Genomic DNA, 27,951 nt, shown 5'->3' on the forward strand with positions numbered 1-27,951 from the left:
AGTTATATTTTATATTAAAAATACATCATTTAGTTTTTTTTCACCAAATCAGTGACGTCATTTATGAATTTGCCAATTAAAGAGTTAAAATCTTGTAATTTTCTAAACGATTTAGTAGTTTTGATCAGGATTGAGGTTGATTAACAGATTTATGCAAAAAATTTGAACAAAAAAATTATCTGACAATCTGTAGCATTATCAGATATTATTATTATTATGTAGAGCTGCGCATTGATGGATTTGCTCTTCAGTGTTTGGACTCTCAGTAGTGATTATTAAACCACACTGAACTGAACTAAACTGAACTGAACTTAAACACTGAAATCTGGACTCACACTGTTTCAGTTTACTATGATCTTCTACATGAAGCTGCTTTGACACAATCTACATTATAAAAGCGCTATACAAATAAAGGTGAATTGAATTGAATGTCCAAAAAAAAGCCAGTTCACAATTACTTTTATATTAATAATAGGTCATTTTTGTGTTTTTTTTTCACCAAATCAGTAACATCATATTTAAATTTGACAATTAAAGAGTTAAAATCCTGTAATTTTCTAAGCATTTTTGTATTTTTGATCAGGACTGAGGTTGATTAACAGATTTATGCAAAAACAAATTGAAAAACATATTTATCTGATGCATTTTTACAGCAATTTCATTTAGTGAATGTTTTCATCCCTAACATAACAAACTTTAACAGTGCACAAGGGTTAAATTTAGTTTTTTTCTCTACAATTCTCCATTTAAAATCCTGAGTATGATCACTAATATAAATTTTAAACAAGAGGAGCATAGCTATTTCACAACTAACAATCATTTCTTCTGGAAACTGATTGAAACAAGACATATGCAAATGAAAAATAATTGGGACACTTTTCAAAATGTAAATTCACTCACATACTTTGTTTCACTTGCAAAATGAGGTTTCCAGGCTTTTCAAATCATTATGGCATATTAGTCAGCCTTCATAAAGGCTTAGAAATGATTCAAAGATTTGCCCTGAAAGCCTAAATTCATCCAAAGACCAGACAGTACAAAAATGTGGAGAGTTTTTCTGATAATTGAAGCTAAAACTAGGTCACGCAGCGAAATAGCAACAGGAAAATGGGACACATGATGTGCTTGGATCACAAAAATATTGGGAGATAACATTATGAAACATCACTCTTAATCATAACTGTCTTTTTATTCTTGAGTTTCCTTCTTTATGTGAAGACCTTATTAAATAAGGTTAAGGCTTTCTCAGTACATTGGGAATCAGGGCGATGTGAGGTGTTTCATTAGGTGCAGATGAGTTGAATTACGATAACATAATGCTAAAAAGCTCTGCAGATATGTGACAGGAGGGTGTACATGAGAAACCGTCTGTATGTGTGTATTTGGAGGACAGGAGGAAAGTGGCTCTCATTCAGACATGCATATTACCATTCTCACAGCTGGAGGGCTGGTTTCTAATACAAACAATCATTTATACAGACAGCTAAAAATACCACACACACACATAACTTCAGATTGTTCACATGCTTTATTTCAGCCTTACTTTGACAGCACAGGTTGAATTAAACTTGTTTTTATATCTGTGGTAGTTGCTGGTCTTATAAACAGAACATTGGACTGGATTGACAGTTGTGTGTTAAAAAAAGGGATTTTTACTGGCTAATGCTAATGCAGTAGTATGTGGGGAAAAAGAAACCAGAGTTTTAATGGATGCCAGTGAAGGAGATGCTTCACTAAGCTGAATATAATGCTTTTGTGGTGAAATAGCTTATAATTTAATGATAATGCCTGTCTGCTAATCTTTAGAATGTTTTACGCGAAACAATACTTCTATATAATATATACCGGGCAACATTTTTTCAATCTTCTATTGTCCAATTTTGGTGAGCCAGTGGGAATTGTTGCCTCAGTTACCTGTTCTTAGCTGACAGGAGTGGCACCCGGTGTGGTCTTCTGCTGCTGTAGCCCATCTGCCACAAGGTTGGACGTATTGTGCTTTCAGAGATGCTCTTCTGCATACCTCTTTTGTAACAAGTGTTTTTTTGAGTTACTGTAGCCTTTCTATCAGCTCGAACGAGTCTGGCCATTCTCCTCTGGCATCTGGCATCAGCCGCTCACTGGATATTTTCTCTTTTTCTGACGATTCTCTGTAATCCCTTGAGATGGTTGTGTATGAAATACTCAGACCAGTTCGTCTGGCACCAACAACCATGCCACGTTCAAAGTCACTTAAATCACCTTTCTTCCCCATCTTTATTCTCTGTTTAAAGTGCAGCAGATTGTCTTAACCATGTCTACATGCCTAAACGCTTAAATGCATGGAGTTACTGCCATGTGATTGGCTGATTAGAAATTGAGTGTGTGTGTGTGTGTGTATATATATATATATATATATATATATATATATATATATATATATATATATATATATATATATATATATATATATATATATATATATATATATACACCGTGTCTCAAAAAATCCATGCAAAATTAATTCTGTCTTCTACTTTGATTAAATTTTGTAATTAATTAATTAATTTTCTTTTCAGGGGTCGCCACCAAATAACCCAGCATATGCTTTATGCAGCGGATGACCTTCCAGCCACAATTCAACACTAGGAAACACCCATACACTCTTGCATTCAGACACATACACTGTCAGCCAGTTTAGCTCATTCAATTCGCCTATAGCGCATGTCTTTGGACTGTGGGGAAAACCGGAGCACCCGGAGGAAACCCATGCGAACGCAGGGAGAACATGCAAACTCCACACAGAAACGCCAACTGACCCAGCCAGGGCTCGAATCAGCGACCTTCTTGCTGTGAAGCAATCATGCTATCCATTGTGCTACCGTGAGGCCCATTTTGTAATTATTTAATTCATTCATTCATTTTCTTTTCGGCTTAGTCCCTTTATTAATCCGGGGTCGCCACAGTGGAATGAACCGCCAACTTATCCAGCACGTTTTTTAACGCAGCAGATGCCCTTCCAGCCGCAACCCATCACTGGGAAACATCCATTCACACTCATTCACACACATACACTACGGACAATTTAGCCTACCCAATTCATCTGTACCGCATGTCTTTGGAATGTGGGGGAAACCGGAGCACCCGGAGAAAACCCACACGAATGCAGGGAGAACATGCAAACTCCACACAGAAATGCCAACTGATCCAGCTGAGGCTCGAACTAGCGACCTTCTTGCTGTGAGGCAACAGCACTACCTACTGCACCACTTCGTCGCCATTTTGTAATTAATTATATTTTGTAATTAGATGGCAAATAGATGAAATTATGTGATATATAGGTTTTCCACCTCACCTGATCTATATCACCACATTACCTTGTTAAACAATGATAACCCAAATATTGACAGAACGCTTCAATTTTATTACTTGTGAACTAAATTAGCACGCACAGAAACAAAGCAACGTTTACAAATCAGAGTCAATCATTGCCAGATTCTCATGAAATCTGTTAGACGATAGGTGCATGGTGCATCTTCTTAGCCCAGTACCATGTCTTCGACAGTAGTGATATTTTCAACAGTACAGGCAGTGGTGGATGACCACACAACATACTGATGCAGTCCTATCAATTTTTGCCAACAAGTAATCCAATCCAGCTTTTGTCCAGTTTTTAAGTCAGAAATTTATGAAGAAAATGTGAAGCACTCTGGCCTTTCAGTTTACCTAAACCTTTGATCAAACTCTTATCTTCGTTCGAAAACACCATTTTCATTCAAATACGTCATCATCACACCATCATAACATCATTGCTAAGGAAAGTAAATAAAAGGATTATTCCTGTATGAAATTTAGACATTCTTATATATATATATATATATATATATATATATATATATATATATATATATATATATATATATATATATATATATATATATGACAGTTTTGTCTGGTTCTTGACAGTAACAGCACTCGACCAGCCTCTTCACCCTTCGCCCTTGTGTATTACTCCGCCTACACACAGCAACAAGTAGAGGACACTCTACAGTTTGACAAATATTGCAGCTGTTGGGCAACATAATGTACTTTTGAGGCTTTTTTAGGCAAGAATGTAGTTGTTTAGATTGCAACTATGCAGTTTATTTATAAGGATAGTGCCTATTTTAAAATATTTAGAATTTCTGAGAGACAGCGCGTCTATCCACAAGATGGCAACAGGTCACATAATAATCCCGTAGATGATTAAAACAACGTAATTTCTAACTACAGCTGATCAAATCATGATTAAACAGTGACATTCTAAGTCAATCTCTCTCTTTTGTATGTTGTAGTGCTGTATTTATACCATATAATAGTAGTGTATTGAGTGTGAGATGGGACTCGCAAATCAGGAATGTGTGTTGTGTTGGCAAAAAGAAAGAAGAAATGGCCGCATGTGTTTAGCGTTTTTCCTTATCACAAACACAACAGCAATCTGGTAGTGATTGCGTTGCTTTTTGGGGGTTAATTACTGTGATATCCTGATTGCAACAGATAAATACTGTAGATTGTAATAAACTGTAATACTGTTAGGAGATAGCCAACACAATATCACGGCAATTCGTAACTTTTTGCTTTAGTGGCAAATTCGTATCAATTTGTATGATATAATTCGTACAATTTAGTATGATTTGCTCATCACCCAATGGCGGTTGGGTTTAGAGGTGGGGTTGGGTGCCACGCCTCCTTTTTAAAATCGTACATTTTCGTATGACTGAACTCATACAAATTCGTACAAATTACCCACTAAACTGACAAAACATAAAATACTTACGTTTTCTCATGAGATCAGGCTGGGATAGCTCTGTAGACTGATGGCATTTCATGCCGTTCAGCTTTATAATCTTAAAATGTAAGCAAAATCACCTGTTTTGTCATTACGCTAGAGAATCATTCAAATACTAGCTCTAAAGTGACGTTGGTGAAGTATAGTGGCTTCTGCTGTTCTGACGTCAGCTGCAGATGTGAATGAATAGCGGAAGAAAGTAGTTCCCCATACAAAAGGGTTTTTAGATTCTCTGTATTTGATTTTCTTTTTTATATACACGGTTGTGCCATTGAACTGTTGTATAAATGAAATATCACACTCGTAGCAGTGTGATATGGCTGTATATTGTCACTGGTGGGACACAACGCATGCCTTCCACCACTGCTGATATACAGCCATATTGCACTGCTACTTGTATGATATTGCCCATATATATATATATATATATATTTGTATGATATAAATTTATATGAATATAAATACTGAAAAGGGGCTATACAGTGGCACAGTGGGTAGCACCGTCGCCTCACAGCAAGAAGGTCGCTGGTTCGCGCCTCAGCTGGGTCAGTTGGCATTTATGTATAGAGTTTGCATGTTCTCCCAGCGTTCGCGTGGGTTTCCTCCTGGTGCTCCGGTTTCCCCCACTGTCCAAAGACATGCAGTATAGGTGAATTGGGTATGCTAAAACTGACCGTAGTGTATCTGTGTGAATGGGAGTGTATGGATGTTTCCCTGTGATGGGTTGCAGCTGGAAGGGCATCCGCTGCGTAAAAACATATGCTGGATAAGTTGGCGGTTCATTCCAGCGTGGTGACCCCAGATTAATAAAGGGACTAAGCCATAAATGAATGAATGAATACTCAAAAAATTAAGTTTGCTGTTTGTTCAAACTACTTATTTAAAAGGAGCTGCAACATTAGAATTCTTGAGATTTTTGTGGACAATTTAATTGTTTCATGTTCAATCCATTTAAATTTGTAAGGTAATTTAATTTAATTCCCTCATGTTGTCCCAACACAAATCGACTGTGTGGAACCCAACATTTTTTACAGTGTATACATCATTCTGTATCTGGCATGTTGTCAGTTGCTAGTGCACCCACTCCCCATCCGGGTCATGGCACCAGTGTCACCACCAGATTTACTCAAACTGCTTTGATCAAGATTCAAATCAGCGTCTGTGGCATGGGAGGCAGGCGCGTTAACAAGGACACTCGAGACCACAGCTGCTAGCATCAACTGTTAGTTTGCTTTCATGGAGCCAGGGGAGTGGGACTTTCTTATACAGCTCCAATATTAGCTGACTTCCATTATATATAGTACTGATTTTGAGCTTTCTTGAATTTTAAGCCCAGTTCCAATCAGAAGCATGTCCATAAGAAAATATGCTAGATTTAATGGATGCAGTGTTTGTATCAATGGTTGTTGACATTACACATTTCTAGTACTGTGCTGGACTCCCTTTTGTCTTCAGAACTTCCTTAATTCTTCATGATATATAAGTTCAGATGCTGTAAATAGTCCTCTGAGATTTTACTTTATGTTGACACAAATGTACAGATTTGTCAGCTGCACGTCCATGATTCAAATCTCCCATTTGCTTGCAAGTAAATAAATAATTACATTGAAAATAAAGTAATAGTTCAAAACTGAGGTAAATCCCAGCCACCTTTCTAGAACTGTGCTGGACTCGCTTTTGTTTTCAGAACTACCATAATTCTTCATGATATATAGATTTAGATACTGTAAATATTCCACTAAGATTTTGGTCTAGATTGACAAGAATGTACAAGGTTTTTGCAGATTTGTCAGCAGCACATCTATAACTCAAATCTCCCATTTGTTAGCAAACATATAAATTGTTACATTGAAGTCCCATTGAAAATAAATTAATCGTTCAGTAATTAAAACTGAGGTAAAGCCCAGCCCTACTCTTTAGTGTTTTTGTTAGCATGCCTACCATATACCTAGCTGGTTTGATTCCCGCTTGGACCAATGTGAGTACAACTTGTAGTGATGTTTGGTGCCGTGACCCGGATGGAAGTGAAGTTTATGGGGGACAATGTAATAGAGCTGTATGAGTGAATGTCATTCATTTGACCTCAAGAGGTGCCCCAGCAACCTACAGAAGAGCCTGCTGTCTTTATTGTGCTTGTTTGTGTGCTATAGCTTCCCATGATAGAGACACCAGCTCTAATTATACTTGCTGTGATGCTAGTAGACCCGGAGGAGTTTGGTTGCTGTCGTGACCCGGATAGGAGTAAGTGTAATGGAGGTCAGCTGGGACTTGCTGTGTCTCACTTTAAATCTCACTTTCCAGGCCTACCAGGTGCAATAATTAACTGAGAGTAGAGGCGGTAGTCTTTATGGTACAGTTTTGGATGTCCTTGAATACTTTTAATGCTTCCACACAGAACATGTTTGTTATTTATAAAACATCCATGTCTTGAGGTTGGTCTGTCTGATGTGATTTGTATGTGTGATTTGACCGAATGGAATTCATAGGACTGATTATTCTACCTGACCAATTAATGCGGACAAGAATACATATGAAGTACAGTAGTGAGAGTGGCATGGTGGCTTAGTGGTTAGCACTGTTGCCTCAGAGCAAGGAGGTCGCTAGTTCGAGTCCTAGCTCAAGTAGTTGGCATTTCTGTGTGGAGTTTGCATGTTCTCCCCATGTTCTTGCGAGTTTCCTCCTGGTGCTCCGGTTTCCAACACAGTCCAAAGACATGCAGTATAGGTGAACTGGATTAACTAAATTGATTGTAGTGTATAAGTGTGTGTGAGTATATGGGGGTGTATGGGTGTTTCAAAGTAATGGGTTGCAGCTGGAAGGGCATCAACTGCGTAAAATATATGTTGGAACTGTTGGCAGTTCATTCCGCTGTGGTGAACCCTGATGAATAAAGGAGTAAGCTGAAGAACAATGAATGAATGAAGTAGTAACTGCAGGTTGAAGGAAAACAGTAAACGTACAGATATGATGCTAAATGTACTCAAGTACACATTTTTAAACTACTTAAACCATAATTGCTGAGAAAAAAATTACAGTAATTTAATTATTTGTAATTCACCATAATTTTGTGGCTTAACAGTATTGTGGCACCGGTACCGTTTTAAAAGTATCGATTTAGCACTGGTATCGATATAACCCCAAACAATACCCAACCCTATTTAAGACATTTCAAGACTTTTTAAGACTCTGGAGAAAATCTGTTTAGAATAGAATATGGAGTATTCTCAGTAATATTTGTAAAGGAAACATAAGCTCTATATGTGCCGTTTACTTATATTTTAATGAATATGGAAAACAAGTGCATGCTTTTACAAAATTATGTGATGTACAAGTAGTAATTACCTGCTAGACATTCCTGCCTGCCTCACTTCCTCTGGTAAACTTTTGGGTCAGCTGCAGGATCGTCAGCTCGTACCACCGTTCACTGATGTTTCTAATATTGGATATTTTTAAGTATACATGTAAAACATTATAATTTGCACAAAAAAATTATGGGGATTACCACTAAAGAAGTTGTTACTCCACCCCGTTTAGAGCATCATTATGGGCGTTTAATGTTATAACTAACGTGGTTCAAACAATGGATCAACTATAGGGAAACTACGGTTTTGGGAAACACTCGTCACTACATCGTTCTTATCCCAAATGATGCATCATATTATGATAGTTCAGCCGTGAGTTACATCGTGGTTTGGGAAACACACCCCTGGATTGTTAGTTAGGAATAGGTTCAAAATAGCTTTTACATCCAGTTTTGTGTTCATATTTATGATTATTTTTATTTATGTAGCACCATGGTCCTACGAAACACAACATTTTGTTTCACTCTATGTCCACATAAAGTTGAACGTGACTTTAAGGACGTTGAACGTGACCAAAGTCCCTTTAAGGCAAGTCGTGTCACTCGGTGGCCATCTTTGAAATGCCTCTCCACCAAACATACTCAAGCATTCTATCTGAACATCAAATTCTCCAAGATTGCTTGCCAAGATTACGATTAAATTTCCTTTTACGAGGAATCACTAATACAACTAAACAACAACAACCATCTCTTTAGTTTCATTTCAAACGTCCAAATCACAAAAAACTGCAGAAACCTACATCTGGTCCAAGCCCCTCCCCCAGAGAACCAACAGTCTAAATCGATGATTGGCTCCTGTACTAGAAGGCGGGGCTTCATACACCACATTGACTGTTTCACTTTTCCCCATTCAAAGCTATACGAGTGACACGTCTTAATAGTCTTTGGCTAAACGAAGAGGTCTTGTTGGTGCCATGACCCAGATGAAGGTCAGTTTAAAGGAGGTTATCTACTGTAGTAATGCTGTGTCAGTAAATCTCACTTCCCAGTCCAATGACAGAGAAGGCTTCACATATCAAAGTACCATCATCTGTGTGCACAAACTGTATTGTAGGTTGTAGTAGTGTTACCGTCCTTGTCCTTTATTGTGAGCTTTATTCAGTATTCATAAATCCTCTATAAATGTCAAAGCCATGCTTTTATTTACAAGCCATGAGCATAACATCAAAGCTTATTGAGTGGATATAGAGGACAATTAATAATGGTTCTGTTTATGTTGCTCGGTTATCTGACACACAGAGAAATGTTATTTCTCGTTCTCTCTCACACAAACACACACACAGACACACACATCTTTTTTAATCTGTCACCCTCCATCCATCTCTGTTCTCTCCTCATTTTTCTCCACGAGGTGATTCATCCCGAGAAACAGTTTAAGGGACAGAAGCCCTTCTCTGCCGCTTTTCCTCTGATATGTTAGTTTTTGTCTATCCCTCCATCCCCTTTTCAAGCTCTCTGCGAATTTCAATGCGCAACCTACTTTTAACTGTCACTTTTGATTCTGTCAGCACAGTCGCAAGCTCGACATATACACGCAAATACACACCCATTGCGATTCCACACAGAGAATCACACAATATCTTTCATATCATTTCATAATCCTCAAATGTGCATCTGTTTCCACCTGTACACACACAAAAATGTGCATAAGCAAAAATAAATAAATAAATAAATAAAAATCAACAGCAAAAGCAGTTCCTAAGGTCATAATCCTGGTGCAGTACTGTATCAGGATAAGACCCTAAAAACTTGAGGGGGCGCTTCAGCAGATTTGCACTATTGGATATTCCATGCTATTGGTTTTTTTTAGACGTAAAACACAGAAAAAAGACATTGAAATAATTAAAAAGATTTTAATTGTAACAATATTTATTGTTCTTTTTTTATTTTTTCATTAATGTTATTTATGCTAAAGGATTTTAAACATTTCTTAATTAGTTTTTGTATATACAGTGCATCCGGAAAGTATTCATAGCTCTTCACTTTTTTCACATTTTTTGTGTTACAGGCTTATTCCAAAATGGATTAAATAATTTTATTTCCTCAAAATCTACACACAATGTCCCATTATGACGATGTGAAAAAGATTTTTTGGAAATTTTTGCTAATTTATTTAAAATAAAAAACCTGAAAAATCACATGTACATAAGTATTTACAGCCTTTGCTCAATACTTTGTTGATGCACCTTTGGCAGCAATTACAGCCTCAAGTCTTTTTGAATATGATGCCACAAGCTTGGCACACCTGCCCTTGGGAATTTTTGCTCATTCCTCTTTGCAGTACCTCTCAAGCTCTATCAGGTTGGATGGGAAGCAACAATGTACAGCCATTTTCAGATCTATCCAGATATGTTCAATAGGATTTAGGTCTGGGCTCTGGCTGGGCCACTCAAGGACATTCGCAGAGTTGTTGTGAAGCCACTCCATTGATATTTTGGCAGTGTGCTTTGGGTGTGCATTGTCCTGCTGGAAGTTGAACCATCACCTCAGTCTGAGATCAAGAGCACTCTGAAGCAGGTTTTCATTCAGGATGTTTCTGTACATTACTGCATTCATCTTTCCCTCTATCCTGACTAGTCCTCCAGTTCATGCTGCTGAAGAACATCCCCACAGCATGATGCTGCCACCACCATGCGTCACTGTAGGGATGGTATTAGCCTGGTGATGAGCGGTGCCTGATTTTCTCCAAACATAATGCCTGGCATTCACTCCAAAGAGTTCAATTTTAGTCTCATCAGACCAGAGAATTTTGTTTCTTATGGTCTGAGAGTCCTTCAGATGCCTTTTGGCAATTTCCAGCCGGCGAGTGGCTTCCTTCTGGCCACTCTACCATACAGGCCTGATTGGTGGATTGCTGCACAGATGGTTTCAAACATCTTCCACTTATGGATGATGGAGGCCACTGTGCTCATTGGAGCTTTCAGAGCAGCAGAATTTTTTCTGTAACCTTCCCCAGCCTTGTGCCTCAAGACAATCCTGTCTCGGAGGTCTACAGACAATTCCTTTGTCTTCATGCTTGGTTTGTGCTTTGACATGGTTTTTTATTTGTAAAGAATTTGCAACAATTTCAAAAAATCTTTTTTCACATTGTCATTATGGGGTATTGTGTGTAGAGTTTAAAGGAAATAAATTAATTTAATCCATTTTTGAATAAGGCTGTGACATAAAGAAATGTGGAAAAAATTAAGCACTATGAATACTTTCCAGATACACTGTATGTCTGAGTCCTGATGAGGTTTCAGGGCTCAAAATTGCGACTGCTTTGGTTGCATATGCACCTGAAATTTTATCAATGCATCCTTAAAATATATTTGGGAGCATTTGTGGGAGTGCATAAAATTGTTGCCGTTCGACCAGTGCTACCGGGCAAAATGGTTCATTTTGAGCTCTTGGATGGTAATGTACATAAGAAATAAACATTGGAAAAGAAGGCATGCCTCGAAAAAAAGACAAGAAAAGGAGAAAGAAACCAGCGAGACAGACCTGTGAATGTGTGAAGAGATGAAGGTGTTTAATTAACCTATAAAGACTTCTTGACTGAGAGAAGCTACTGTATGACTAATTTATCTCTTACTGCATGTTGACCAATGATGATCATTACTCAAGAGCTGTTCTTAAAGGGATAGTTCACCAAAAAAAAATGTAAATTCTGTCATCATTTACTTACTACTACTACTCTTAAGCCTGACCCCTTGATTAGGATTCATTGCAAACTATTTACTCAAATCAGTCTCCATCCAAACAACAACCTAACAGTATTTATATAAAGTAAAGTTGTTCTGTTTTTCAGAGTTTACTATAGTTTACCAGTCTCCTCTCTGAGAATTCTGATTCTATATTTAGCTATTTTCAAAGTATTTCTGCACTTTCCCCAAATTCAGCCTTAAATTGATGGTCTGTCATAATCAGAATTGCCAGGTCCAAGAGAATTCCCAAGCTCAATAATAACTCAAGACTCTCCAAAAGGAATGAAAAGTAGCCCAATTTTACTCTACTGTCACCTCACAGCAAGAAGGTTGCTGGTTCCAGCCTTGGCTGGGTCACTTGGCATTTCTGTGTGGGGTTTGTATGTTCTCCCTGTGTTAATGTGGGTTTTCTACAGGTGCTCCGGTTTCCCCCACAAGTCCAAAGACATGTGTTATAGGTGAATTGAAGAAAATAAAATTGGCCGTAGTGTATGTCTGTAAAAGTGAGAGTGTATGGGTGTTTTCCAGTACTGGGTTGCAGCTGGAAGGGCATCCGCTGTGTAAAACATATGCTGGATAAGTTGGTGGTTCATTCCCCTGTGGCAACCCCTGCTGAATAAAGGGACTAAGACGAAGGAAAATTAATAAATAAATGAACAAACAGAGCCAATTTCTGGATTCTCACAAACCGATAGGTTTATCATATCTTCTATGATATTATGTGATACACATACTTATAGGCTGTATCCAAAATCCCCCCTATAACATTCACTATTCCTTACATTAATCGACTATATTAGTGGATTAATGTGAGCAATAGTGAATGAGGGTAAATGAGCACTGAGCGCACTGTTTATTTTTGCTTTGCTGATTGCTGAAAAAATCTACGTTTTCTATTAGGGATGTAGCGATTCACTGTGAGCTGGTTGAAAATCAGTTCAAATATGTGACGATTTAAATCGGTAGAAATGTTGAACAAACCGCGATACATTTTTTGAACAGAAGGGGCGCTGTGTTTACAGGCACAAACTCACTTTATCTGCACATCAGTGGCGTGCAAGAGGTAGGGCAGCAGAGCAAAATGACAGCGTTGAAGTGTGTCAGAAAAAACACAAACTGTGTGCAAATACTGTGAAAAGACGTTTACTTACAGTAACAGAACAATGCAACCCAGGCTCATTCTGAAAACGTAGTCCCACGGACATTTCTGGAGACCGCGAATTATGTAGCCGGGGGTACATATGGCTGCTTTTCATTTTTTTTTTTTAAACGAATGCTACAGGGCAGTGTGACGCGTCCCTTTTTGCACTTACCGACAGCTTACTCCGTGTGGAGTGCTTTCCCGCCGCAACCTGTTTGTCCAGTTAGCTCGTCGTGTACGTCGGTGGACTTGAGACGCAGAGAAGAGATGACCATGACGACAGGGTTCGAGTCCTGGAAGAGCGGGTCCAGAAATCAGGTAAGATAAAAACAGAATAACGAGTGTGTAACAGGGGGAGAATGTGTTAAAATCCGAAAACGTGGTAAAATTCAGACGCGGGCTTTTCTTTTTCTGGACGGCTTTTGTAAATCGTTGGTTGGGTTTTAGGGAAGTAAGTGGATGGGCGGGTCAATCGATGAAATTGGTTGGGTTTAGGGAAGGAGGAAGGTGGGTCTGTCAATTGGTCGACCGGCCAGTCAGTCATCCAGTCATTCAGACAGTCAGACAGACGTTCAGTCGACAGCGGCCTCTGGTGGGTTTACGTGAGAACAGCGGGCAAGAACGGCACTCGCAAGAGAAATTTGAGATGCGAAAAAACGCACGCATCAGCTTCTCATGGATTTGAGAAAACTAAATCTGCAAAAATACGTTCTTCAGAAGACGCGGTCTCCAGAAACGTCCACGGGACTACGTTTTCAGAATGAGCCTGGGTTGGAACAATGAATATGATGCATACAAAATGTCATCTTGGTGAAAAACTACTGTCACAGACATCAATACGCAAAAAAAAAAAATTAATGAGCCAAACCACGCTGACCAGATGATTTGCAGCAGAGATCACATGGTGCATCAGTGTTTTCATATCGAAAGTGTGAAGATGTTTTTTAGAATGAAAGAGAAAGTTGTTCTGAAAGTTGTCCAACTGACTAAAATCGGCATACTCCACATGTCTTCATTCGATTTCTGTTTAGTTCAATTATAAGCTTAATCTGATTAAATAAATCAAAATGGCTGTTTACATGGTAGACTCTTAACCAGAGTATTATCTTAATCGTATTACAAATTGGTTTATTGGTGTCCATGTAAACATATTCATTGTGTCTTATATGGACAAATTCAATCTTTTGAGTTAAAAAGTAACATTTAAATGTAATTTAAAAATTAGTGCAACTTTGGGTTTGTCCATATTTGACCCAACATTGAGTCACAACAACCCAGCATTTTTTTTTTGAGATTTTCCTGCAGCTGCATTTTCAAAAGAGTCCAACTGTGTGGAAAATCTGTGATCCTGGCAACACTGATGATTCGATAACCTCAATGTATACTACACAGGAGTGCTGCAATGCAATAGAAGATCCACTTTTTGATTCCAGAAAAACCTTTTAGTGAGCAGTTTTTACACTCACACACAAATGAGGGGTTACATGACACTTTTTAACCAAACGCACTGCAAAAAAATTGGGCTTTATTTTAATGATCTATATAGGTGCAAAGTCTAAAGCGCAGGGAGCAAAAGCATTAAGGGTGTATCTGAATCCACTTTTGCTATTTCAAGAATGGAAAAATACGCTCTGCGCCCTGGCGCATGGTCTAACAGGGTTGTGCTTATTCTCATAATGAGTTATGGGTGTGTTTTGAGCATAATGTGCATTAAACCAATAAAAGTCGCATCTCGCACTCCCTTTCAGAGTCAGTTGCGTCGCACCATGGCAAATTTTCTATTTACATGGCAGATTTTTTATGAGTGGAAAAACTGAACACTTCACTAGCGAGAAAACAGTTGAACAGACCATCTGCAGCATGAGGATAAAGAACGAGCCTCCTCCATTCAGCCTCATAACTTTCTCTTTATATTTATTTTTCCTCTTTACTTCTTTACTTTCTTGGATAAAGAAACATGTTGTACACACTCCACCGAAGACATTCATTAGCCTACATATTTACTTTCGTTTGTTAAGCGTGAAGATTTGTTTCAAAACTATTTCTAAATTCAGTTCTAATTTCCAGAAAACGAATAAATAAACAATAATAACGAAGTATGATTAAAAAAACGAGTTATATCCAAACACACGTCCTATTCTTATGCCCCATATGGTGATGCATACGTCTCCATAACCTGCCAGGTGGACAAATCTAATCTTATTTTTATCAAAGCAAATATAAATATGCATATAATAAATAATAATGCTAATAATAATAATAATAATAATAACATTATACAAATGCAAATTGTCATGAATAAACTGAAAAAAGCCCCCCGACAAGAAGAAGGCATGGAGGTAGTGGTTTTTATATTTATGTAGAAAATAATAATTTTTGTAACATTTTAATCCTTTTTTTTCATGTGTAAAGATATTTTTGTTTATTGCTGTTCATCCTGTGTGTATTAAGCAACGTGTAAGGATTTTATACCGTATAAGTGCATAACTAACGGTCAATGGCGCGGTCTATTTCAGTTCCTCAAAATAGCAACACACAAACAATGCGCCTTAACACACCTGCTTTTTAGACAGGAACACACGAGTCCACAAAGTGGCGGAAATGGATTTGCTATTTAAACAACCTGGCGCAAAACGTGAAAATTAGGGTTGCGCTGGTCTAAAAAGAACAACAAATCGTGCCAAACACAACTTGTGCCTGGTGTATGATGGCGCCCTTTGTCTTGTTTCTAGTCCAAATTTGGCCCAACATTGGGTTCAAACAACTCAGAATAGTTTTTTTTTCTTAGTGTAAAGAATATTTCAACAATCTGAAGAACCCTTTTTACTCTAAACAATCTCCTGTGTAATAGAAAACTTTGCAGTGAAGTCAAAGAGTCTTCCTAGAACTCTTAATGCTAACAAAAAAGGATCCATATATATGGATACACTCTGAATAGATTTCCAGTCCATCAGCACATAATATAAAATAAATCAAATCTAAAGTATATAAGCAAAAATAGTGGAAAAAAGACAGACAATTAATCGTCCACATACACACTCTGGGTATGAAACTGACTCTAGAATTAAAACAAAAGAAAACTGTACTTTGTGGTTGTTGATCTCACCGAAGATCACGGCAAGGTCGCTGTAACCTCACGAACACATCCGGATGAAAAAATGGGGAGGGGCCTGTTTGACAGTCCATACAAAAAAACATATCGAAGAAATGACACACATGAACAAAGGGATGTGAGATTAAAAATAGCTGTAAAAAAATGCAAGGCAATATCTGGTTTACCATCTCAGAGATTTATGGAGGGAAGGAGTTGCATTGTCTTTCAAGGACATTTTTGTAAGTCTTATTTCAACACCCCATCAATGCAGGAATTCATACAGACAGTTAGGGAATGTGCCACCCCATGAACTGAAGCCTGTTACATGGCATTTCTGGTAAATAGTGTTTAAACACACACACACACACACACACACATGCACGCAGTGAGAGACTGTAAGCTGATTCATGCAGTGTCTCAGGCTGACAGCCTAAACAACATACTTGCAAACAGAAGGTTTCTCCCAGTAATGTGAGATTTTGTCCATGATTGCCAATGAAGTGCTTTAATATTTTAGATATGAATGATGCAGGACCGGCAAAAAAAAAAATCATTTTATGTTGAGCACATTTAAGAAATCACTTTAAACGAGGAGCCAGATATCCTGAGCAAATGTAAATGAGCGTCCTAATGCAAACAATGAGAAGTCTGTAAATAATGTGTGTGTTTTCCATAAATTCAGATTGATTTTGTGTATTTGAAATGTTGACTTTTTTATTTAATCAGTGTCGTCATGGAGGAGAAAAAGAGATGTTTTTGGATGCCAATTTTAGATGTCAATTTGATGTCATTTTGGCATCAAGGTAGTGTAAATTTGGAATTTTCGATTTCTGATTAAATTTCCTTCAATTATAATTGTTTTTGTGTCATTATTTTAGTGGTCAAAAGAGCATCAATGTGTGGATGTCAAATAGACATCAAGGTATTGACATTAAATCGATTAGCATTTTTTTGTGTTTTTGATGTCGATTCCACATCACTGCGTCTGCTCAGTTGTTTTAAAAGTGATAAGTTGACTTCACTTAAATAAGCGAGTAAATTTGTTTCCTGTAAATGAAGTAGAATGAACTATGTGCATGTTTATATTTAAGTTAAAGGGCACCTATTTTACCCCTTTAACATTATGTAAGATAATCCTTTGGTGTCTCCAGAATGTGTCTGTAAAGTTTCATCTCAAAATACCCATCAGATTATTTATTATACCCTCCAGAATCTGACCATTTTGGCATCTGAGTACATTGTAGCTGTTTTTGTAAAAATTAGCCGCTTTTCCCGCCCACTGTTCACACATGTGTGTCTGATTCTCATTATACGTTAGGTCAGATAAACAGCACAGTGACTGAGACAGAATCAGATGAAGCTGAAATACAGCTCACTGCCAAATATGTTTATTTGATGTGATGAAATGATGAGTCTCACGCAAATGCCGTTTGCATTACACCCACACACATTAGCATTTACTGACACTATGCAGCCGTTGTGATTATAGCGGTTAAGAATTACATAGTGATTTTACTGTCTTTATTTCAAACATGCCAGTTTATTTGCAAAAAATAAAAATAATAATTCTGTGGGCATGCGTATACATGTTATTATGAAAACATGATATCTGTCAATCAATTCGATGGGCGGGGAAAACCGCACTCCTACATCATGTTGCAGTGGGCCCTCAAAATCACTGGGTCCTATTTTAACATCAGGAACTTTGAAAAAAGAGACTTATTGGATTTATTTCACTCCAATATGACTTTGGACACACTATACATACACAAAGCTCTGTCCAAACAGCTTACAAAAGTTAATTTTTATCATAGGTGCCCTATAAATAAGTTGACTTAACTTATTACGCTCAGTCAACTTCACCATTCCTATTTACAATTGGTTTACTGACTTCTTTAAAAGGAAAGTCAACTTGTCACTTTTAAGGCAAGGGCTTTAATAACTTTTTAAGTAAAGAAACCAAATCGCTTTTCACACTACATGGATAATTACAGTATAAACAATGACAGATGGAGGGCACATTTTTTGCTTAGCAACATCATCCTATCTGTAGTCATTTGTCTGCTTGCATAAGTGTTGCTATTGACATACTGAAGCCTGACATTGAATTCATAGAACTCAAAGTTTTTTTGTGCTAAATCAATAAGATTGTGAAAGAGGTAAAGTAGGAAATAATCGATATTTTTTATTTTAAATGGTTAGTAAATTATAGGCTGTGTTTACCCCATTGAAATTGCAGGCTACATTACTGATTGAATTATGAAAATTGTATATAGTAACATAATCTCTTCTACGTTACCAATTTTAGTTAATGTATCCAACTTTAAGACGACTTTTATATTCATTTTAGATTACTTTGACTTTTATTTACTAATTAACGCACCAAATAATGTTTTTCGATAACAGCATCAAAACTGACAGTCCCTCAACTGGGTTTCTGAACTGATAAAAAGCTAATAATTAATTAAATAATATGTCAAACAAATTAAACACCTGAAAGACTAAAAATGGACATTTTATTTTGTATATTATGTTTATCTGCTTGTCAATATGACTATTAACTTCAATCAGAGAACTGTGAACGTGATTGTCTTGCTGAATTATTTTCATCATTTTTATTTGACTTGTTATTTTATACTGTTCTATTTCAAAAGGGCCCACAGAAGCTATTTACATGGCCATTCAATAATTTAAACAATCAAATCCAAGTTTTATGAAATACAATTGACTTTTATAAAGTAAAATTTAAATGAGAAAGAAGACGTAGAATCAATAAAAGTATCAATAATCTACTGCCATTTGAATGTTTTAACACAGGGGTCACCAAACTTGTTCCTGGAGGGCCGGTGTCCTGCAGATTTTAGCTCCAACCCTAATCAAACACACCTGAATGGGCTAATCAAAGTCTTATTAGGTATACTTGTAACACCCAGCCAGGTGTGTTGAGGAAAGTTGGAGCTAAACCCTGCAGGGACACCGGCCCTCCTGGACCGAGATTGGTGACCCCTGCTTTAAAATATATTCATAGAATTCTGAATTCATGGTATCAAACATTACACTACCTGACAAAAGTCTTGTTGTCTATCCAATTTTCAGGAACAACAAATAATAACTTGACTTCTAGTTGATCATTTGGCATCAAGTGGCTTATATGAAAGGCAAAGGCCTCTAGATTGCGTTTATTTTACCAAAATAAATTATGATCATGCCTTGATTTTTAATTATTTATTTAGGACAGTAAGGTCTGACTTTTCTCAGACAAAAGCCTTGTCATTTAACAAAAATAATGTACAGTATAGAATTTAAAGTCATGGTGCAGTGGAAAAAGAATGAATATTGTGTATGACTTCCATGAGCTTGGAGGACTGCATCCATACATCTCTGCAATGATAATAACTTATAAATAAATTATTAGTAAAGTCATCTGGAATGGCAAAGAAAGCGTTCTTGCAGGAGTCCCAGAGTTCATCAAGATTCTTTAGCTTCATCTTTAATGCCTCCTCCTTCATCTTACCCCAGACATGCTCAATAATGTTCATTTCTGGTGACTGGGCTGGCCAATCCAATTCTTTGCTTTCAGGAACTTTGTGGAGGCTGAAGTATGTGAAGGAGCGCTATCCTGCTGAAGAAATTGCCTTCTCCTGTAGTTTATATTGTAATGGGCAGCACAAATGTCTTAATACCTCAGGCTGTTGATGTTGCCATCCACTCTGCAGATCTCTCGCATGCCCCCATACTGAATGTAACCCCAAACCATGATTTTCCTTTACCAAACTTGACTGATTTCTCTGTGAATCTTGGGTCCATGTGAATTCCAATAAGTCTTCTACAGTATTTGGGATGATTGAGATGCAGTTCAACAGATGATTCATCAGAAAAATCTACCTTCTGTCACTTTTCCAAATGATTAACTAGAAATCAAGTTATTATTTGATGCTCTTACAACTGAGATCGACAACAAGGTTTTTGTCACGTAGTGTACATTTTTAATCAATTAGGTTAAAATGCTGGGCTCCACACTATCGATTTGTGTTGGGACAACATGAAGGAATTAAGTTAACCTATATTAGTTTTTACAAACTTAAGTGGACTGAACATAAAACAATTAATTTGTCCCAAAAATACAGAGAATAGTGTTTCAGCTCATTTTAAAGAAGTAGTTTGAACAGGCAGCAAATATTTTTTGATTATACAATATAATATTTGTCACTTTGGCTAGCAATTTATTTAAAGAAAACCCTGTAATAGCTGTATGCAGGATGACAAACACTGAGAGAAGTGTAAATGGTCCATCACAATATAAACAATGACAGATGGAGGATATATTTTTGCTTCAGCAACAGGCATAAGAATATCTCTATAATAATATCTCCAGGCATAAGAATGCTAATGAAGACTGTGAAATGCATTCATGGCATAATGTAAGTGTTTGAATATATTAATTTAATCCTGAATTAAAATTTGTAGTATTAAAGGTCGATTTAAAAAATATATATTTAATTCTTGACATTATCGATTTCTATCGACTGGTTATGAAATCAATAAAATCCTGTGCAATAACTGCATAGAAGGGCTTTAAGGAGAAAAACAGATGAACCATGACTATATAAACAATGACAGATGGAGGTTTACACTGAGAAATGCTCTGACCTTGAAGGCAAATTCATAATTAGTCCTATTTGCCCATGAATTCTAACTAGCCAGTGGTTAATTTTACCCTTTAATCTAACAAGTGTTTCTTTTTACCATTTGTACATTAAAAACAGCTCCGACCTCGAAGCCGTATATAATTAATGGGGTCTGATCTGGTGTATGTTTTATGACTAACCCTCCAATCCATTACCACCTGCGAAATGGTGGTGTATCTTCTTAACATGATACTGAAATATGACAATATGTCAGTTTTAAAAGCTTTCTGGATACCCGTAATAATTGGACCCACATTAGTGAAGGTGCAAACGAATCTGTGTGTGTTGTTTTATAACTGCAATGCACCATCAAAGTCAATGTGGCGGTGCCATCAGACATCACAACAGCTTTTAATCATTCACACACACAATCTCCTTTGGATATGCCTGAAAAGTATTTGCATTTCACAAACGGGCGATGTGTTTTTCATCCATTCACCCTTTCAACGTCTGAAGCAACAAAGGAGCTTCCTCTCGCCCTGAGCTCATCCTTCCAGCCAAGACTCTTTTATTATTAATGCAATTGATTTTCAAAGTTGTGCGATACGTGTACTGAAGGCAAGCGTTCAAGACATCCAGTTCTCCCTGAGCAGCACTATTAATCAGAGGCAGATAACAGATGTTTACTGTCGGAAAGCATTCGAGCAGGAATAAAACACTGGGGCACCTAATGAAAATAGATGAATATTCATTCTGGTAATATTGCTTATCACATATTCCTTGATTAAAAAGAGCCCTCAGTCTATTAAATGTGCAAATTCAGGTGTAAATATTAAAAGATACTATGGTAGCATATGCCAAACTGTTAGGTGCGTAAGATGGCAAACAACACAATCTCATGGCAATTCAAGAACTTTTTGAATTTGCTATTATTGATCTCATTCATTTATTTTAGTATTATGTGCATAAGCGCATTTAACGGGGTTTTGTTTTTGCAGTGTATACGCGGAAACTTTACGTAATGTCAGCAAAGTAACTAATTTGTACAAATTCATAGGGTTTCATTTGTATGAAAACTGATGATTTTTGAAAGAAGTCATGACCCCTAACCCTACCCCTCATTTAGGATTATTGGAATGTGTTTGCGAAAGGGTGAGTAGGACATTTGAAAGGACTTTGATATCATGGCTCAATTACTACTGCGCAAACTTGACCTGTCACATAAAAGATGACAGCAGCCATATGCAGGGATGTTTTGACTTCACTTTTCTATTGTGGAAGACATTGAGATGAATGAATCTTTAATTCATTGCTACATTACTGACAATAGATAGTTTTAATAGTTTTAAAGTTTGGAAGAACTCTAAAGACAACATACATTGTAAAATAATATCCATAAATTAGCCGTTTTCCGTATTTTGTGATTCATGATTCGTGATTCATGATTCATGATTCATGATTCCGTATTTTGCATTATAGGACTTTGAACTGCCAGTACATTTTCTGTTATTTTACAGACTTATGTCTCTATATATTATTTATTATACATTATATCGTTTAAAAACAACTAGAATGTCAATAAGGGTCCCTTTGTTAAAATGTAGAGTTGAATTTTCAACACCAAAAGACGACAGAGCAGAGATCAAGGTCCCATAATGCAATTCACAACCATAAATAGATGGGAAACACTAGTGAATCACAAAATACAACCTGTTAATTAACAGATATGTATTTTACAGTTCAGTTTGAATTATGATTTTGGTCATTTATACGTATAGGTGTACTGTCTTATATTAAAGTCAACTTTTTGGTCCAGAACAAAAGCAAGCCAACGCAGGGGGACAACACAATTGAGTTTCTTTAGAGCCAGTGGCATTAGCTTGGTTTGATATTATATGAAATATCGTCAGCCGCACCATTTTGAAATGTTTAAATGTCATCAAAATCCAAAAACACTGAAGCAGCAATATATGAAGAAGCTTCACAGGAATGATATCTAAATTGATAAATATAATCAGTCTTATTTGGATTCATAAAGCAACCATAAATATACATAGATGCCTCAGCAGTTTCTATGGACTGCTATAAGTAAGTCAAATGGCAGACTGAAACTGCCAAAGCTGATCTGAGAACACTTGCAAGCTGACTGTGTATCTCCAACCATCAGCCTGATCTCACAAGAAAACGTAAGTATTTTACGTTTTGACAGTTTAGTGGCTAATTCTTTCGAATTTGTACGAGTTCAGTTGTACGAAATTGTACGATTTTAAAAAGGAGGCGTGGCACCTAACCCCACCCCTAAACCCAACCGTCATTGGCGGATGAGCAAATCGTACTAAATTGTACAAATTAGATCACACGAATTCGTACGAATAAGCCACTAAATCAAAAAGTTACGAATTGGCGTGAGATTGTGTTGCCAACCATAGTTAAGCCCCAGCTACACTTATATATGAGTGATTTATTTTCAGATACAAAACAAATGTTATAAGAATGAGGTTGTATCTATCTATCTATCTATCTATCTATCTATCTATCTATCTATCTATCTATCTATCTATCTATCTATCTATCTATCTATCTATCTATCTATCTATCTATCTATCTATTTATCTATCTATCTATCTATCTATCTATCTATCTATCTATCTATCTATCTATCTATCTATCTATCTATCCATCCATCTATCCATCCATTCATCCATCCATCCATCCATCCATTTATCTATCCATCTATCCATCTATCTATCCATCCAATCTATCTATCTATCTATCTATCTATCTATCTATCTATCTATCTATCTATCTATCTATCTATCTATCTATCTATCTATCTATCTATCTATCTATCTATCTATCTATCTATCTATCTATCTATCTATCCATCCATCCATCCATCCATTCATCCATCCATCCATCCATCCATTTATCTATCCATCTATCCATCTATCTATCCATCCAATCTATCTATCTATCTATCTATCTATCTATCTATCTATCTATCTATCTATCTATCTATCTATCTATCTATCTATCTATCCATCCATCTATCCATCCATTCATCCATCCATCCATCCATCCATCCATCCATCCATTTATCTATCCATCTATCCATCTATCTATCCATCCAATCTATCTATCTATCTATCTATCTATCTATCTATCTATCTATCTATCTATCTATCTATCTATCTATCTATCTATCTATCTATCTATCTATCTATCTATCTATCTATCTATCTATCTATCTATCTATCTATCTATCTATCTATCTATCCATGCATCCATCCATCCATCCATCCATCCATCCATCCATCCATCATAATCAACATAATACAAAAATACAAAGGCTTCAGCTAACACTATCATTTTTCGAAAAAACTGGAAGACAGAGTTAATACACATAAAACCACCAAACAACACATTATCGCTTGTAAAAGGTAATGACATTTGTTTGAGTATTTAAAACAGGCTTTGCAATGCATCTTGCGGCATCATGAAAATCATTGATTTTTGCCTGTGAATGATGACTAAATGACTTTTTCAAGATGACAAATGCATCGATGTGTGTGAAGCAGTTGAATGCAGCATCTATATACACACCGATGATTATAACATCAATTTTTTTTCCACACACAAATTGAGGCTGTATGTCTTCTCACTATTCATTCATTCATTCATTTTTATTTCAGCTTAGTCCCTTTATTAATCCGAGGTCACCACAGTGGAATGAACCGCCAACAAATCCAGCACATGTTTTACGCAGCGGATGCCCTTCCAGCTGCAACCCACCTCTGGGAAACATCCACACACACTCATTCACACTTATACACTATACGGACAATTTCAGCCTACCCAATTCACCTGTACCACATGTCTTTGAACTGTGTGGGAAACCTGAGCACCCGGAGGAAACCCACGCGTACGCAGGGAGAACATGCAAACTTCACACAGAAATGCCAACTGCCAAAGGCTCAAACCAGCAACTTTCTTCCTGTGAGGCGACAGCACTACCTACTGCGCCACTGCGTCGCCTCTTCTCACTATTTGTAATGTAAAACTTTTAAATCATCCCAAACCTTTTATTGAGGTTTCAACACATTTGGGTGTGATAATTATTCAGTTATTCATGCTGTACACAACATATCAAATCTTTGTTGACACACTCAACCATTTTCATTGAACATGTGGAATGATTTCAATTGAAGACCCAAAATATAACTGAGAACTCTTGATTGCTGCACAAGAGTTTTGATGTTGATATTTTGACATTATTATTTGTGACCCTGGAATGTTGTATGGGTCAAAATTATTTATTTTTCTTGTATGCCATAACTCATCACAGCAGGAAAATATCATCTTTCATAAGATATTTTGTAAATTTACTACTGTAAATATATAAATACTTTTAAAATGAGTAATATGCATTGCTAAGCTATTGATTTAGACGACTTTAAAGATGAATTTCTCAGTATTTGGAATTTTTTACCCACATATTACAGATAATGTTAATAATCATTTATCTATTCATAAACATACAAAAACCTTAAAAATATAATGTAGAGCAAACTTTTAGTAACATTTTAGTAACAACATTCTTGTAATATTTCAATCAAATATTTGTTTAAAACAATTCTGCTACCACTGGTAAGCTTATAGAAAACTGTGATAAAACATATGGTAATTAACATAAAAATGTACTACAGCTTATTATATTAAAACTATTAAATGGGAACTAAATGGGAACTATTAAAGGAACAAAAAAACGTCCTATATGTTATTAGCACATGTTCAGACTACATAACTCGATGACAGAAACTTCTAATTTACATAAGTATGACATTTACTAAAATCATGTCTATTAGAGCAAAGTTCATTTACTTGTCGATTTGTTCTGCTTATGGCTAATAATCACTTAACACCCATAAAAAAAGTCATTTCCCTAGCATGTGCTCGGGCCTTACCTGTCCGAACACTGAGCTGAGGAAGGGGCGCAGGTTGAAGTCTGCTTCGGAAGATGCTGCGCTGGACCTCGCTGACCTCCGGGAGGAACGGCTGGAGGACGCGGGCACCGGCGAAGATGAGGCGGTGGAGGCTGGACCCGCCTCTCTGCTCGTGGAGGAGCCCGGTCGAGCCGGCGGAGGAAACTCAAAAAAGAGCGCCGTCTCGTCTCTAGACTCGGAGAAAGACTGAGTTCTGCTGGGCATGCGAGCGGCGTGAGAGTGCTTGGGTCGGGGCTCCTGGGGCAGGTCGTCCCGAGTGGAGCGGTGGCGGTGATGGTGATGATGACGATTGTGGTGGTGATGATGGTGATGGTGATGATGGTGGTGTCGCCTGGTTGTCTTGCGCTCTCCTCCTCCACCTGGAAGCTCCGACAGGTCCTCCTGACTGCGAGCCGCGGTGAGTGCGTGTCCGTGGGAGGCTTGTGGGTGGCTCTTCTCTGCGCTATTCCGGGTACCGACCAGTGAGGGGTGACACAGGGGTCTCCGCGAGCTCGCATCGCAGTCCGCCGGATCCGCTCCAGATGCCGCCGCGGAGCGCTGATGCTGCGGTCGCCGATGATCGGGCGGCTGGACCGCGCTCCTGGCCGGTGCGGAGGATCTCAGCAAGGAGGTCGTCGATTCGCTTTTGGGGAGCGTGAAACTCATCCTCTGCCTTTTCAAATGCCCTTCAAGGTAAAGGCTGACCTCCGATGTGTCACATTATTATGACTTGAATAGAATAGCCCGGTGTAGAGAGCTGAGGGTACATCGGCACCTCCTCGATGACATGTTGGGCTTGAAATGATGCTGTCGAGATGTTGGAGTTGGTGCCACCTGATTGCTCCGTAAGGCGGTGTAAGCGCTATTCTGGTAGGACGCGTAGGTATAAGGGGAGATGGGCTAGGAAATAAACCAAAAAAAGATTCAGAGAGGGAGAGAGGGAGAGAGAGAGAGAGGACACGAGGAGAACGTATGCTCTGCATCATCAGATGCCTGTGGGTGACAACACAACATACAGTGTATGGACCAAAAACATATGGAAAGGATTTTCACCCTGTTCATAAACAAAGTGGGCTGATTATAAAAGTGGGTTATATTATAATTCATGTTGAGCAAAGTGCATGTCTTAATTAAGGGTTATAGTTATGTTGACATTGCTCACACTAAATAATATTTTTATAGCCCACATAAAACCAAAGTACATGTTTATTTTGTAAAATCAAATCAGATAAAAGGTCAATGAAATAATGTTTTATAATGCACGTTTAAAGAAAGAAAATAACGTATTAAAGGGATGGTTCATCCAAAGAGGAAAATGGACACACCATTCACTCTCCCTCAAGTGGTTCCAAGCGTTTATGAGTTTCTTTATTCTGTTGAACACAAAAGGAGATATTTAGAAAAATGTTAGAAACCTCTAAGCATTGACGAAAAAGGATGGAATTTAAATGGTTACAGGTTTCCAGCATTTTTTCAAAGTATCTTCAGACAGGTTTGTGACAAGTGGAGAGTGACTAAATGATGACAAAATTCTCAGTTTTGGGTTATATTCAGTTTTAAACTCTTTAATATTGAATCATTTCCTGTCAGTGCAAACTTCTAAGGTAACAGGTTGATCAGATGAAATATAAATAAATTAGTTTATAATGTATCTTTAATTCAATACCCATGTTTAATATTTAATTAGGTGCTGTCATAAACTTCTGAGGTGACACAAATAATAAAACTAAAATAGTTTGATGTCTAATGTGAGACTTTGAATTCAATTAAAATGTAATGATGCCTTCTTATTAAGATATATATGCTAAGATGACAAACTAAATAAAACAGTTCATAATGTATGTTTGATGCAAAATCTGTGATGAATATTTCATATGTAAAGCTCTGATCTGACAGGTTTTTAATATAAAATAACAATCAAATAGTTTTATAAAACATGTTTAATGGAAAAATATGTATTTAATTTATAATTATCCGCAGGTTATAGAAGTCTGAGCTAACATTGTTTTGTTTTTTTTTAGATGAAATGAGAAATTATATGAATGTAGAAATTCAGATAAATGTTAAATGGGAAAAAATTAAATCAAAACAATAATTATTAATTTATTAATTTTCAGCTTAGTGCCTTTATTAATCAGGGGTCACCACAGCAGAATGAACCGCCTACTTATCCAGCATATATTTTGCGCAGTGAATGCCCTTCCAGCCACAACCCAACACTGGGAAACACCCATGCACTCTTGCATTCACACAAA

The 27,951-nt window shown here is 37.1% G+C and overlaps 1 protein-coding gene across 1 annotated transcript in view; it reads right to left on the reverse strand.

The window, feature by feature from the left end:
- Window positions 1-26,554, reverse strand: part of cabp1a (calcium binding protein 1a) — a 44,141-nt gene extending 17,587 nt beyond the window's left edge. The window contains exon 1 of the mRNA XM_056464314.1: window positions 25,679-26,554. Within this exon, the coding sequence (XP_056320289.1) occupies window positions 25,679-26,362 (684 nt within the window). The 5' untranslated portion in view covers window positions 26,363-26,554. The remainder of the gene's footprint in view (window positions 1-25,678) is intronic.
- Window positions 26,555-27,951: the final 1,397 nt, after the last annotated feature.

This window comes from Danio aesculapii, chromosome 8 (assembly GCF_903798145.1).
Source record: "Danio aesculapii chromosome 8, fDanAes4.1, whole genome shotgun sequence".
Taxonomy (NCBI): Eukaryota; Metazoa; Chordata; class Actinopteri; order Cypriniformes; family Danionidae; genus Danio; species Danio aesculapii.